Genomic DNA, 16,874 nt, shown 5'->3' on the forward strand with positions numbered 1-16,874 from the left:
TGTTGTCAGAGGAAACATTTAATTGCTGTATTCTGCTTTAATTGCTGTATTCTGTATATGTGCAGGTATTGCATCTACAAGTTCATACTATCCAAAAACAGTTTTACTGGGTATTGTAATGACTGTTATAGTATCTATATTAAGTCACAATCTTATTTGAGCTTTATATTTAAGCCCAAATTCTTCACGGTGTTATTATAAAGTATACTCTAGATATATGGACGTGACCAATAACACAGTTACTATATTCTTTTTCATTATGCTTTTATATCATCCATTTAATCAATTCTATTCAGATTTGTACATTATAAAGTATCATCACATAGTTTATTTTTAAAACCAATGGTGGTAGGCTATGAATCACCAATTTTATAAAATCATCTTATTGTTGATTTACATTAGTAGATAAGATTTTTTTGTCAAATCTTGTTTTTATTCAGATAAAAATTAGGCGTATCTATAGAAAAAGTCACTTTTTGAATGTTCAAACTTATTTCAAAATATGGAATAACGTTTATTTATTTATTTTGGGGGTGCATGGTCTAGGAATCGAACCTGGGTCTCCAGTATGAAAGGCTAGCATTCTACCACTGAACCACCTGTGTACCCACCAGAATAGCATTTATTTTAAATGTAGAACAGCAGCTTCCATTTTTGGAAGAACTAGATTTCTTTTGTATGAGATTTCTTTCTGTTAAGAATATGGATATTTCTATTATTGATTGATAGAACACAAATGTTCTATAAAAACAAAGTGACAAATACGATCTCATGCAATTTATTTAAAAACACAGGAACCAGCTTGAAGTGGCTCCCATTGGCCAAATTTTAAACAATTTGGGCATCAGAATGAAAAATGACAAAAATAGTTATGTATCACATTGAATTATATATCATTGAGTAAAAAGAGAATTTGTATGTATAAATTTATATACATTATATATATTTATATGTAATGTATATATTTATACATATATATCTCATATATGTGTGTGTGTGTGTGTGTGTGTGTGTGTGTACACATATATATATATATATGAGACCGAAAATGTAACCTTCAGTATCTCAGGTTGGAATCTTGTTCAGTCACCACTAAGGAGCGGGCTGATCTCTCCTTGACCCTCAATATCAACCAGTGCCTGATATGCCTGAACCTCACATCTGATGAGCTTTTGGATGGGAGTGTGAAGTTGCAGTGCATGACTCTGACCCATTCAAAGTGCCCTGCAGAGGTCGTGGCTAGAAAACTGTCATCTTACAGAAGCCTGCTGCAGGGGTCCCTCTTCTGCTTTATCAACCAGAAGCTGACACACCCGTACTTTGCAAAGATGGCAGGGTGAAAACTTCGGTGTGAGGGCTTGAGTTACCCTGACTGCAAGCTTCAGACCCTGGTGTAAGTCCCCACTGACTGCCTTAGTGTATTTGTGTACATAAACACACAAGCATACACATGCACACACACCCTGGATATAAGTAGGACTGATAAAAGAGCAATTAATAATTCCTCTAAATATCCCAGGTATAAGGCTGATAAGTAGCTCAACCTCAGGAGGCCTGGGGAGAGAGAAGATAGAAGAAAAAAATTAGAGGAAACAATGTTAAAGAACTTGAGGGGTGTAGCTGGTTTCCAGATCTGATTTTAATTGTATTCTTGCCACTGTCATATAAACTCATTCTTTCCTCTCTCTCCTCTCTCTCCTTTTCTCTCTCCATATATATATATATATATATATTACTCTATATATTACAACTTCTATTAACAGTAATAGTATTTAACTGTTAATAATAATAATGGTACTAACTAAACAGGAAGGAGTAGAAGAGAGAAGAGAAGGAAAAACTCTTATTTAAAGAGGAATGACAATGAATGAACATAAAAAAGTTAGATAAATTTACAACTAGCATAGTAATAACAGATTCATACAAAATTCATCAAACTGTGCTTAAACCATTTTGTGAAAATTATTTGGGAGTTTGGATAGTTACTCAGTCTCAAAGGCCCTAGCAGATTTTTTTTTTTTTTTTTTTTTTTTTTTTTTTTTTTTTTTTTTTGCTTTTAAAGGATTTTTTTTTTTTTTTTTTTTTTTTTTTTTTTTTTTTTATTAACGGAAAGAAAAAAAAGAAATTAACACAACATTTAGAAATCATACCATTCTACATATGCACTCAGTAATTCTTAACATCATCACATAGATGCATGATCATTGTTTCTTAGTACATTTGCATCAGTTTAGAGGAACTAGCAACACAACAGAAAAAGCTATAAAATGTTAATATAAAGAAAAGAAATAAAAGTAGTAGTAATAGTAAAAAACAACAACAACAAACAAACCAACAAGCAAACAAAAACAAAAAAAAAAAACCCTATAGCTCAGATGCAGCTTCATTCAGTATTTTAACATGATTACTTTACAATTAGGTATTATTGTGCTGTCCATTTTTGAGTTTTTGTATCTAGTCCTGTTGCACAATCTGTATCCCTTCAGCTTCAATTACCCATTGTCTTACCCTGTTTCTAACTCCTGCTGAACTCTGTTACCAATGACATATTTCAAGTTTATTCTCGAATGTCCGTTCACAACAGTGGGACCATACAGTATTTGTCCTTTAGTTTTTGGCTGGATTCACTCAGCATAATATTCTCTAGGTCCATCCATGTTATTACATGGTTCACAAGTTTATCTTGTCTTAAAGCTGCATAATATTCCATCGTATGTATATACCACAGTTTGTTTAGCCACTCTTCTGTTGATGGAGATTTTGGCTGTTTCCATCTCTTTGCAATTGTAAATAACGCTGCTATAAACATTGGTGTGCAAATGTCCGTTTGTGTCTTTGCCCTTAAGTCCTTTGAGTAGATACCTAGCAATGGTATTGCTGGGTCGTATGGCAATTCTATATTCAGCTTTTTGAGGAACCGCCAAACTGCCTTCCACAGTGGTTGCACCCTTTGACATTCCCACCAACAGTGAATAAGTGTGCCTCTTTCTCCGCATCCTCTCCAGCACTTGTCATTTTCTGTTTTGTTGATAATGGCCATTCTGGTGGGTGTGAGATGATATCTCATTGTGGTTTTGATTTGCATTTCTCTAATGGCCAGGGACATTGAGCATCTCTTCATGTGCCTCTTGGCCATCCGTATTTCTTCTTCTGGTAGGTGTCTGTTTAAGTCTTTTTCCCATTTTGTAATTGGGTTGGCTGTCTTTTTGTTGTTGAGTTGAATAATCTCTTTGTAAATTCTGGATACTAGATCCTTATCTGATATGTCATTTCCAAATATTGTCTCCCATTGTGTAGGCTGTCTTTCTACTTTCTTGATGAAGTTCTCTGATGCACAAAAGTGTTTAATTTTGAGAAGCTCCCATTTATTTATTTCCTTCTTCAGTGTTCTTGCTTTAGGTTTAAGGTCCATAAAACCACCTCCAGTTGTAAGATCCATAAGATATCTCCCAACATTTTCCTCTAACTGTTTTATGGTCTTAGACCTAATGTTTAGATCTTTGATCCATTTTGAGTTAACTTTTGTATAGGGTGTGAGAGATGGGTCTTCTTTCATTCTTTTGCATATGGATATCCAGTTCTCTAGGCACCATTTATTGAAGAGACTGTTCTGTCCCAGGTGAGTTGGCTTGACTGCCTTATCAAAGATCAAATGTCCATAGATGAGAGGGTCTATATCTGAGCACTCTATTCGATTCCATTGGTCGACATATCTATCTTTATGCCAATACCATGCTGTTTTGACCACTGTGGCTTCATAATATGCCTTAAAGTCAGGCAGCGCGAGACCTCCAGCTTCGTTTTTTTTTCCTCAAGATGTTTTTAGCAATTCGGGGTACCCTGCCCTTCCAGATAAATTTGCTTATTGGTTTTTCTATTTCTGAAAAATATGTCGTTGGGATTTTGATTGGTATTGCATTGAATCTGTAAATCAATTTAGGTAGGATTGACATCTTAACTATATTTAGTCTTCCAATCCATGAACACGGTACGCCCTTCCATCTATTTAGGTCTTCTGTTATTTCTTTTAACAGTTTTTTGTAGTTTTCTTTATATAGGTTTTTTGTCTCTTTGGTTAAATTTATTCCTAGGTATTTTATTCTTTTAGTTGCGATTGTAAATGGGATTCGTTTCTTGATTTCTACCTCAGCTTGTTCATTACTAGTGTATAGAAAAGCTACAGATTTTTGAATGTTGATCTTGTAGCCTGCTACTTTGCTGTACTCATTTATTAGCTCTAGTAATTTTGTTGTGGATTTTTCTGGGTTTTCTACATATAGTATCATATCGTCTGCAAACAGTGATAGTTTTACTTCTTCCTTTCCAATTTTGATGCCTTGTATTTCTTTTTCTTGCCTAATTGCTCTGGCTAGAACTTCCAACACAATGTTGAATAATAGTGGTGATAGTGGACATCCTTGTCTTGTTCCTGATCTTAGGGGGAAAGTTTTCAATTTTTCCCCATTGAGGATGATATTAGCTGTGGGTTTTTCATATATTCCCTCTATCATTTTAAGGAAGTTCCCTTGTATTCCTATCTTTTGAAGTGTTTTCAGCAGGAAAGGATGTTGAATCTTGTCAAATGCCTTCTCTGCATCAATTGAGATGATCATGTGATTTTTCTGCTTTGATTTGTTGATATGGTGTATTACATTAATTGATTTTCTTATGTTGAACCATCCTTGCATACCTGGGATGAATCCTACTTGGTCATGATGTATAATTCTTTTAATGTGTTGTTGGATACGATTTGCTAGAATTTTATTGAGGATTTTTGCATCTGTATTCATTAGAGAGATTGGTCTGTAGTTTTCTTTTTTTGTAATATCTTTGCCTGGTTTTGGTATGAGGGTGATGTTGGCTTCATAGAATGAATTAGGTAGTTTTCCCTCCACTTCGATTATGTTGAAGAGTTTGAGGAGAGTAGGTACTAATTCTTTCTGGAATGTTTGATAGAATTCACATGTGAAGCCGTCTGGTCCTGGACTTTTCTTTTTAGGGAGCTTTTGAATAACTAATTCAATCTCTTTACTTGTGATTGGTTTGTTGAGGTCGTCTATTTCTTCTTGAGTCAAAGTTGGTTGTTCCTGTCTTTCCAGGAACCTGTCCATTTCTTCTAAATTGTTGTATTTATTAGCGTAAAGTTGTTCATAGTATCCTGTTATTACCTCCTTTATTTCTGTGAGGTCAGTAGTTATGTCTCCTCTTTCATTTCTAATCTTATTTATTTGCATCCTCTCTCTTCTTCTTTTTGTCAATCTTGCTAAGGGCCCATCAATCTTGTTGATTTTCTCATAGAACCAACTTCTGGTCTTATTGATTTTCTCTATTGTTTTCATGTTTTCAATTTCATTTATTTCTGCTCTAATCTTTGTTATTTCTTTCCTTTTGCTTGCTTTGGGATTAGTTTGCTGTTCTTTCTCCAGTTCTTCCAAGTGGACAGTTAATTCCTGCATTTTTGCCTTTTCTTCTTTTCTGATAAAGGCATTTAGGGCAATAAATTTCCCTCTTAGCACTGCCTTTGCTGCGTCCCATAAGTTTTGATATGTTGTGTCTTCATTTTCATTTGCCTCTAGGTATTTACTAATTTCTCTTGCAATTTCTTCTTTGGCCCACTTGTTGTTTAAGAGTGTGTTGTTGAGCCTCCATGTATTTATGAATTTTCTGGCACTCCGCCTATTATTGATTTCCAACTTCATTCCTTTATGATCCGAGAAAGTGTTGTGTATGATTTCAATCTTTTTAAATTTGTTAAGACTTGCTTTGTGACCCAGCATATGGTCTATCTTTGAGAATGATCCATGAGCACTTGAAAAAAAGGCGTATCCTGCTGTTGTGGGATGTAATGTCCTATAGATGTCTGTTAAGTCAAGTTCATTTATAGTAATATTCAGGTTCTCTATTTCTTTATTGATCCTCTGTGTAGATGTTCTGTCCATTGATGAGAGTGGTGAATTGAAGTCTCCAACTATTATGGTATATGTGTCTATTTCCCTTTTCAATGTTTGCAGTGTATTCCTCACGTATTTTGGGGCATTCTGGTTCGGTGCGTAAATATTTATGATTGTTATGTCTTCTTGTTTAATTGTTCCTTTTATTAGTATATAGTGTCCTTCTTTGTCTCTTTTAACTGTTTTACATTTGAAGTCTAATTTGTTGGATATTAGTATAGCCACTCCTGCTCTTTTCTGGTTGTTGTTTGCATGAAATATCTTTTCCCAACCTTTCACTTTCAACCTATATTTATCTTTGGGTCTAAGATGTGTTTCCTGTAGACAGCATATAGAAGGATCCTGTTTTTTAATCCATTCTGCCAGTCTATGTCTTTTAATTGGGGAATTCAGTCCATTGACATTTAGAGTTATTACTGTTTGGATAATATTTTCCTCTACCATTTTGCCTTTTGTATTATATATATCATATCTGTCTTTCCTTCTTTCTACACTTTTCTCCATGTCTCTCTCTTCTGTCTTTTTGTATCTGACTCTAGTGCTTCCTTTAGTATTTCTTGCAAAGCTGGTCTCTTGGTCACAAATTCTCTTAGTGACTTTTTGTCTGAGAATGTTTTAAATTCTCCCTCATTTTTGAAGGACAATTTTGCTGGATATAGGAGTCTTGGCTGGCAGTTTTTCTCTTTTAGTAACTTAAATATATCATCCCACTGTCTTCTAGCTTCCATGGTTTCTGCTGAGAAATCTACACATAGTCTTATTGGGTTTCCCTTGTATGTGACGGATTGTTTTTCTCTCGCTGCCTTCAAGATCCTCTCTTTCTCTTTGACCTCTGACATTCTAACTAGTAAGTGTCTTGGGGAACGCCTATTTGTGTCTAATCTCTTTGGGGTGCGCTGCACTTCTTGGATCTGTAATTTTAGGTCTTTCATAAGAGTTGGGAAATTTTCAGTGATAATTTCTTCCATTAGTTTTTCTCCTCCTTTTCCCTTCTCTTCTCCTTCTGGGATACCCACTACACGTATATTTGTACGGTTCACATTGTCCTTGAGTTCCCTGATACCTTGTTCAAATTTTTCCATTCTTTTCCGGATAGTTTCTGTTTCTTTTTGGAGTTCAGATGTTTCATCCTCCAAATCACTAATTCTATCTTCTGTTTCTTTAAATCTGTCTTTGTAGGTATCCATTGTTTTTTCCATCTTTTCTACTTTATCTTTCACTTCCATAAGTTCTGTGATTTGTTTTTTCAGTTTTTCTATTTCTTCTTTATGTTCAGCCCATGTCTTCTTCATGTCCTCCCTCAATTTATCTATTTCGTTTTTGAAGAGGTTTTCCATTTCTGTTCGTATATTCAGCATTAGTTGTTTCAGCTCCTGTATCTCATTTGAACTATTGGTTTCTTCGTTTGACTGGGCCATATGTTCAATTTTCTGAGCGTGATCCGTTATCTTCTGCTGGCGTCTGGGCATTTAGTCAGATTTCCCCGGGTGTTCGACCCCACAGGTTGAAAGATTTTTCTGCGCAGTCTCTGGGTTCTGTTCTTCCTATCCTGCCCAGTAGGTGGCGCACGTGGCACACGCCTGTCTGTGGGTTCCACCAGCGAAAGTTGCTGTGGGTCCCTCAACTCTGGAAAACTCTCGCCGTAGGGGAGGTTCGGCAACCGAAGCGTCTTGGAAGAATGCCAGCCGGCCCGGGGTTCCAAACGCGGGGAGGGTCGCCGGCTGTCGCAGCACAGGAGAGCGTCCGGCCAAATTAGCTAGTCGACCCGGGGCACCAAGCGTGGCGGGAGGGCGCCAGCTGTCGCAGCCCGGGAGAGTGCACTGCTCCCAGCCGACGGGGGAGTCACGTGTTTGGAAGGGATCCCCCGGTCACTGTTCTCCGCAGTCTGGGGATTTCCGACCCAACTATCTCAGTTGTTCCGGGGGGCCTCGTGTGGTGGGGGCACCAGCCGCCGCGGCCTAAGGGGACCGCCTGTCCAATTCTACCAGCTGGCCTGGGAAGGTGGAAGGGAGGGACTCCGGTCGCTTGCTGTCCCACCCAGGAAAGCCCGTGCCCCTTGGTGATCTCACCGGAGCTGGTTCTCCCAGATAGTCAGCCGTTCCAGGATGGGGTACGCTGTCCCTTTGATCTCCCTCGTGGCTCCGGGAGCTGCTCTGTATTATCTCCACTCCCCCAGTAGTTGTTCTGGAGGAGGAAAGGTGAGGGCGGCAAGGCTGTCGAGGCTGGTGGCGGAGGAGCACGGTGAAGGCGGGGAAAGAGGGCACCGTGTTGGTTGGAGAGCAGCCGGAGCAGGAGGGGGAGGAGGGGGAGAGAGGGGGTAGGGAGGTCGGGCGGCTCGGCTGCTGCGGGGCGCGTGCGCCGCGCGGCGGTCCGGGGGAGAAAGAGAGGGGGTAGGGAGGTCGGGCGGCTCGGCTGCTGCGGGGCGCGTGCGCCGCGCGGCGGTCCGGGGGAGAAAGAGAGGGGGAAGGGAGGTCGGGCGGCTCGGCTGCTGCGGGGCGCGTGCGCCGCGCGGCGGTCCGGGGGAGAAAGAGAGGGGGTAGGGCGGTCGGGCGGCTCGGCTGCTGCGGGGCGCGGGCGCCGCGCGGCGGTCCGGGGGAGAAAGAGAGGGGGTAGGGAGGTCGGGCGGCTCGGCTGCTGCGGGGCGCGTGCGCCGCGCGGCGGTCCGGGGGAGAAAGAGAGGGGGTAGGGAGGTCGGGCGGCTCGGCTGCTGCGGGGCGCGTGCGCCGCGCGGCGGTCCGGGGGAGAAAGAGAGGGGGTAGGGAGGTCGGGCGGCTCGGCTGCTGCGGGGCGCGTGCGCCGCGCGGCGGTCCGGGGGAGAAAGAGAGGGGGTAGGGAGGTCGGGCGGCTCGGCTGCTGCGGGGCGCGTGCGCCGCGCGGCGGTCCGGGGGAGAAAGAGAGGGGGTAGGGAGGTCGGGCGGCTCGGCTGCTGCGGGGCGCGTGCGCCGCGCGGCGGTCCGGGGGAGAAAGAGCAGATTTTTTTTTTTAATATACAAAGAAATTTCCTTTCCACAGGTTAACCAAATGATCAAACTTATCCCCAATAATGGAACAAACTGATGTCATATGTCACTAATGTAATTCTGTGAAAAGGACGAAATATCACCTATGTAATATTCCTGCCTAAGATCTTTAACTTGATTTTATTTATGAAAAATATTCAGAAAAATTCAAATTAAAGGGTGTTAAAAAAAGAGCTGGACTAGATGACTCAAAATGTCAATGTCATGAAAAACCAATATCAAAACACAAAGAATGTAAAGGACATACAAATGTTTCTAATATAATTCTTATGACTCTTCTGTAGAAGTAAAAATTTTCAGAAGAATAAATTGGGAAATTTATTCATTATTCCAAAAATTCTCATTTCTTTGGTATTCCAAAAAGCCACTGATTTAATATTTTTTTAATTGCATCTAATATTGGAATTCATATAAACTCACATTCTATTGAAGAGTTTATTGGGCTCAAAATAGAAATATTTTCATCGAGATATTTAAGTACTTTTTTTTTTATTAATTAAAAGAAGAATTAACAAAACAATTAGAAATCATTCCAATCTACATGTACAATCAGTAATTCTTAATAACATCACATAGTTGCATATTCATCATTTCTTAGTACATTTGCATCGATTTAGAAAAAGAAATAAAAAGACAACAGAATAAGAATTAAAACAATAATAGAAAGAAAAAAAAAACAAAAAAAAACAAAACAAAAAACCTATACCTCACATGCAGCTTCATTCAGTGTTTTAACATAATTGCATTACAATTGGGTAGTATTGTGCTGTCCATTTCTGAGTTTTTATATCAAGTCCCGTTGTACAGTCTGTATCCCTTCATCTCCAATTATCCCTTCTCTTTTTTTTTTTTTAATTAACGGAAAAAAAGAAATTAACCCAACATTTAGAGATCATACCATTCTACACATGCAATCATTAATTCTTAACATCATCACATAGATGCATGATCATCATTTCTTAGTACATTTGCATTGGTTTAGAAGAACTAGCAACATAACCGAAAAAGATATAGAATGTTAATAGAGAAAAAAATAAAAGTAATAATAGTAAAATCAAAAAAAAACAAAACAAAACAAAACAAAAACCTATAGCTCAGATGCAGCTTCATTCAGTGTTTTAACATGATTACTTTACAATTAGGTATTATTGTGCTGTCCATTTTTGAGTTTTTGTATCTAGTCCTGTTAAGAAATGCAAATCAAAACCACAATGAGATATCATCTCACACCCACCAGAATGGCCATTATCAACAAAACAGAAAATGACAAGTGCTGGATAGGATGCGGAGAAAGAGGCACACTTATCCACTGTTGGTGGGAATGTCAAAGGGTGCAACCACTGTGGAAGGCAGTTTGGCGGTTCCTCAAAAAGCTGAATATAGAATTGCCATACGACCCAGCAATACCATTGCTAGGTATCTACTCAAAGGACTTAAGGGCAAAGACACAAACGGACATTTGCACACCAATGTTTATAGCAGCATTATTTACAATTGCAAAGAGTTTGTGTAGATTTAATAATGCATTTTGTTTTTTATGTTGATTTTCATGAATTCTTATGTTTGTAAAGATAATTTTTCTGTTCTTCCTAAAATTCATTAGTTTTCCTTCCATGTATTTTATGTTTAGATTGTTACCGTGGGAATGGCAAGAATTATATGGGTAATTTATCAAGAACAAGATCTGGACTAACATGCTCCATGTGGGACAAGAACATGGAAGACCTGCACCGGTGTGTACTTTTTTTCTTGCAATGTATAGGATAGTGATAATAGAAGATCTGTATATGTAGATAGTAAATGCTCATTTTTTATCTTCTGTTCTGTACCATAGTAAGCTGCTAAAAATTTCAAATGAAATATTCTGTGCAACTCACCTTAACATTGTAATAAAGTGTTAAACATGTAATTCAATCCAGTAAGTATATGTTGAGCATTTGCTATAAATTCCGCAGTATAAAAAGTACATCAGGGAAATTAACAAAGTTGAGCACACATTTTGGTTCCGGCTTTCAAAAAGAATTTGGTCACATTGAAAAAAATAACATAATTCCATAAAACAGTGTGTAACAAAATGGCAAATCTGGTTCTTCAGACAGTACGTGTTACAGGATTATTCTGCTCTCATAATTGATATTAACAGTTTATAAAAATCAGTGCAAACATTTTCATATATATATGTAACGTACATATCCAATCAACTACTAAAAATTTAGAGATATAGGTATGCTTGTAAAATCTTTATTTTGGTGCATAAAATGTTGCCATAATTTTAAAGAATGTATATGGAATTGAAAAATATATATATTTCAAAGAATTAGGGATTTTGAATTTGGACATATTCACAGTCAACTAAGGTATGTAGCATCCATTGGCCTCAGTACAAGTGTTATGTGTATAAAATTGCAAAATCTACTCACCAACATGCTGTTCTTTCAATTCATTTACTTTACAAATATATATTAATAGTTCTAAAAGCATTGCTTTCTAATAGAAATATAATGTGATTCACAAATGCAAGCCACATATGCAATTTTAATTTTTTAAGCAGCTACATTTAAAGAGGTAGAAAGGAATAGGCAAAATTAATTCTAATAATGTATTTTATTTAATCCAACAACTTAACGGTTTGTGAGAAATGACTCCTTACAGGAACTCCTTCAGTGATGTCACATTTGAAGCTTGGTATTTTCATAGGAGAAATATTTACATCACAGAATTCAGCAAGTGCTACAAATCAGGCTCCCTCTCCCCCATTCCATCCCACCAGAGAGCTGGTTGTTAAACATTTACCAGCATACTTGCTGGAAATATATGACATATTTATTTTGGTACCCTCCATGGTAATAACTCTTAAGTCATTGAGTTTAGGTCTGACTTTTAGAAATAGTTAAAAGTCATTTGGAAACAATTTGGAGAAAATTGATGAATAATTGAGTTGCATGGTATAGTTTTGATTTAAGAATAAAGTGTGACTAAGTAAGGGGAGAATAGAGCATGGTGATTTTTAATGCTTTCACTCTGGAGGCAGATGTGTATTCAAGTCCCAGCTCTATGGTTTACAAGCCTTAGACTAATGTTACCTTAGACCAATTATTTGTCCTCTCTAGGTTTCAATTTCCTCAAATATAAAATAGTATTTAGAGCCTGACTCATAACGTTGGTGTCTATAAAGCACTAATAAAATAATCTGGCATAAAGTAAATATATATATGTCTTTGCCATGACATTGATCCAGAAAAAAAAAAACACTGATGTTTGGAAAGACATTCCAAGTTTCCATGTCTAAGTTATTTCGGATCTTATTATAAAATGACACAATAATTATATTCAAGCATGGTAGTTACTAATGATGCAAAAACAAATTCAGTTAGGTATAGTTTCCTTTACTTGATCAACATGGCCATGTAGAATTTGACTTTATTAATGTTGTTGATGTAATTGTTAATTTTGATATTTTATGAGTGGCCATGTTCTTATACAATAACATAGAATATTTTTTGTTTATATTACTTTTGTAGTAAGTTAAGATGTGCAATTAGGCTGAAGTGTTAGTTATCTGGCAGAAAGTCAGAGTTTGTAACTAAGTTATATTTTGTAGTTAAATTTTAGAATTTAATTTTTACTAGTGAATAGGTATGCATTTCTCAGTATATTTTCCTGTAGTTTGTCATAGTGATGTTGATGGTGATTCTTCAAACGTATCTGAAGCATGAAAAACTACTTCTACAACAGCTCCTGCTTTCTATGAACGTCATGATTTTTATTTTCTTTGCCATCAGCTCTCATTTGAGTAATGTTTCTCCATTTCAATGCACAGCAATATTGTTTTTTTGCCACTGTGGTTTTTAAATAGAAGCAAAGTCACCAAATCTCTCATTTTTATTTATGCTTATTATGAAGCTCTATATGCATCTGAAATCACGTGTTTGCTTGTGATACTCTCCTTTGAATGGATTCCTCATCTTCACTTCTAATTCCAATCTCCCCCCAAAATTAGGATAGGGAGAAAATAAGAGGAAATAAAGGAGAAGGGATGAATCAGAGGCTATGCTTCTTTTTCTTCTTCTTCTTTTTTTTTTTTTAAGTATTTGAGATTTTGCTTACATCTTGGTTTTTAGACCGAAAGATCTAATCTTCATCTGGGACAAAGACAAGATAAATATTGTGCCATTGAATGTGTAAAGCTTGATGTTCCTGAGTTAGAAAACAAGCTTCCAAACTGTAAAAAAATCCAGTACATTCTCAAAGAAAATAACCAAATTTCACACTAACTAGAAGCTTATGTTGCATCTACAATGGAAGCTGTGTGCTAGGGTTCTGTCTTCTCTGTAATATTTTGTTTTTCTTGGATGAAATAAACATCTTGTGATGTTTGTAGCTTATTGTTCACGCAGGCATACTTTCTGGGAACCGGATGCCAGTAAGCTGAATAAGAATTACTGTCGGAATCCTGACGAAGATGCCCATGGTCCCTGGTGTTACACGGGCAATCCTCTTGTTCCTTGGGATTACTGCCCTATTTCTCGTTGTAAGTACTGATATTTTTCAGGCAAACTATTTTAAATGTATTTCATCTCCTTTAAAATGCTGCCTCTATCAGAGTTGCAAATAACATCAGAGGCCCGGGGTTTTCTCAAGGGAAGGGTGTTTTCCAGACACCGCCACATGTACACACACCCCTTTCTTCATCTCTTCTCTGGACAAAAAGGAATTCCATTCATCTTTTAAGGAAAAATAACTTCCTCACAAGATTCCAATTTGGAATTTAGAAGCAGTAAATGGCCACGGTCCTAATTTGATATGGCTGGAGAGACTCCTCATTCCACCACCATATCACTGGTTCAGTCTCGGTGTTGGCAGAGTTCCCAGCCAAGTCCTGGGCTCCAAGGAGACCTGTGATCAGACCTGAGAGAGTGGTGCTCTGAGCTTCCTTTCAGTTCTTTCACCCAAGACTACGAGGTCTGGGGCATTCCACCCTCTTCTCTGAACCTGCTTTGTCAAGAGCACTGATGCACAAAAATGAATGTATAAAATATATAACACTTAAATATGTATGTATAAATATATAAATATTAGTGAATACAGTATGTTATCAAAGTTTGATGTACTTCATATAAAAGAGCTCTTATATGTCAATAAGGAAAGGGCTTCAGAATACAGGAGAAAATTGAAGAAAATGAATCCTCCAGAATAATAAATAGTTTATAAACAAAAGGCATTAAAAGTTATTAGTGAGGGAAAATGAAATTAAAAAATGAGAAATCACTTTCCATCTACCAAGTTGTCAGATTACAAAATGATTGTTCATATCCAATGTTAGTGTGGAAATGGGCAATCAGACTCTCTCAAACACTGTGATATTTTGAGCGTGAATTGAAAAATCCTGTCTAGCAGATGGCTTAGGAAAATGTGTCAAAAGCAATAATGATATAGATTAGGGTTTCTCCATCTGTATACTATTGACATTTTGAATGGGCTAATTCTTTGCTGCAGGGAGTTTTTCCATACATTGTAGGAGTTTTCCATACATTTGTGGCCTCTGCTCATTAGATGCTGTAGTAACCAACACCACCCTCCCCCACCTCTCCACCGCCATGACAATCAAAACTGTCTTCAGATGTTACTAAATGTCCCCTGGGGGGCTAAATTGCCCCCAGTTGAGAACCACTGATGCAGATTAATATTTATTGAGATGAAAATATATCCTTACTAAGCTATTGAGTGAAAAAGCCTTTTTATAAGATTATGTTGGTTGCAAGAGACCATTTCACTTTACCATATATCGATAGCTCTCTGTTTATTTATAGCAAACATTCTTAACCACTGTTAAACTACCTTCCTGTTTTAAACAGATATCTCTTATGAGTTCAATGAAAACTTTGTTTTATGAATGTTTTTCTTGTGAGATAAGCCAGTAGTAAGTATCTTAAAAATTGCAGCAAAGATACATAATTTAAAAAGAGACAGGTTGAAGATTGAAGAACTAATATTTAGTATGAAATATGAAATACAAACACACGCTTATATTTTTTTATAGTTTATTTTAAATAAAAAAGGTATTTTCTCACTGTGTGAGGAAATAATAGCCATGTTTCCTGAAATTTTAGCATAAAAATGCAAGGTTCTTAGATATGATGTCAGTAAAGTATAATCTGTAATTATGGTAGAAATTTCCAACCTATTATTTCAAAAATACAGAAATTATTTATAATAACATATACTTCAATACATTATGTATTTGAAAACAGACAGGGTATTTCTTATCTTTTTTAATGCCATTAACTGTGATCATAAATTTTCAAATTAACTAGTGTTTCCCTAATGCTCTGCCATTTTTCCCTTATTAGCGTTTTCATAGAATGTTCTCTTGGTGATGATGTCTTTCAAGTTCCAGCATTAAAACAAACAAGCTCCTTGGAAGAATATGATAGTAAAAAAATATTTCATAAGTCATTATAAGATTAGTTTATCTGTATATTGGTTTACCTCACTATGCTTTGTGTGAAGTCTCCATAATAAAAAATAATGGAAGCTCATAGAATGTCTGGTGTTATTGGAAGAATGAAAAAAGTCTGTGATCTGGCTTTTAAAATGGTATATTACTTTCCCTACAGAGTTTCAGAATTTGTAAAAATTACAGCAGCCCAATCTTAGCACATAGGTACAATTATGGGTAACATGTTTTCTTAAAATTTCAGTGCAATGTGATTTGATTTGTAAACCTAAGAGAGACAGGATTTTAATAATTTTAAGATCTGTAAAAATATTCTCAGCTAACTATTTTAAACTAAAAATAATATGTGTAAAAGGAATTCAGGGTGTTGCTAGTATTTGATTAAATGCTATTGATGTAACTCATTTTCATTTCACTGTATGCCAAACATTCATTCAGTAAGTGTTTTTACAATGTAACTTTCTAATTAATATTTATAAGCAGGATTTATTTACAAACCTCCTCCTCCAGTGAAAGGCTATTAAAATGTATCCTTAGAAGATTTGAGTTATTATTTAACTGCAGAGACTGTATGTCATTTCACACTGTACATTTGTGTTACAAAGCATGTAAAGATTTTTATTTCTTCTAAAATGCTTGCAAAATATTACTTAACATAGATTTTAAGCCTATCAAATAGGCTAAAATAAAAATGTAGAATATGCATATATGTTTACCTATGTACAGACACACCTAGTCTATCTCAGAAAAATCTTCACATTTAATTATAGAGCTTGTAGTGGTTAAGAGATACAACTCAGTTTTCCTGGGTAAGAATTTTAGCTCTATCACTCTGTAAGTGTCTTGGACCATTTACTTAACTACTTATGTCTCATTTTTTGCATTTCTCAAATTGTACAATTAGTGCTTCTATTCTATTGGACCAATATGAAAGTGTTTGATGCAGAGAAAGCCCTCAATAATCTTAACTTTCATCTCATTTATTTATTTATACATTCATTCATAATTTTTGTTGAGCTTCTACTATGGTCAAAGCCCTTTATGGTATGCTAGAGATACAAAATTATGAAGAATGTTTCTTACCATACTCAACTAGTTTACAATATAATATAAGCAACTATAAAGGGATATAGTTAGTAAATAAATAAATACTAATTGCAAAATGCAAGGTGGAAACATAGATGTCTGCCTGGGGAAACAGGTAACATTTGAAATGTTTGCACTTGAGTTTAGACTTGAAGAAAATAGTAAAGGAAACTATGCTCTCAGTAAGAGCCCACTTTTGGCTCTGAGGTCACATAAATGTGCACACGTGTACACATGCACTCATGTGTATCCTTGCTCTTCCCTAGGTAAAGCTAACCATTTATGTGTTTTCTTTCTTCAAATTGAAGTTGTGCCAATACAACAAAAGATTCATATCATAAATATTCTTTGGAGATAAAT

The 16,874-nt window shown here is 36.6% G+C and overlaps 1 protein-coding gene across 4 annotated transcripts in view; it reads left to right on the forward strand.

Moving 5' to 3' along the window:
* The window catches only part of HGF (hepatocyte growth factor), an 81,629-nt gene that overhangs the window by 49,340 nt on the left and 15,415 nt on the right, over positions 1-16,874 (forward strand). For all 4 annotated transcript variants that reach the window (XM_077152122.1, XM_077152055.1, XM_077152111.1 and 1 more), the window contains 2 exons: positions 10,602-10,704; positions 13,369-13,502. In XM_077152122.1, the coding sequence (XP_077008237.1) occupies positions 10,602-10,704; positions 13,369-13,502 (237 nt within the window). The remainder of the gene's footprint in view (positions 1-10,601; positions 10,705-13,368; positions 13,503-16,874) is intronic.

This window comes from Tamandua tetradactyla, chromosome 1, assembly GCF_023851605.1.
Source record: "Tamandua tetradactyla isolate mTamTet1 chromosome 1, mTamTet1.pri, whole genome shotgun sequence".
NCBI classification, from domain to species: Eukaryota; Metazoa; Chordata; class Mammalia; order Pilosa; family Myrmecophagidae; genus Tamandua; species Tamandua tetradactyla.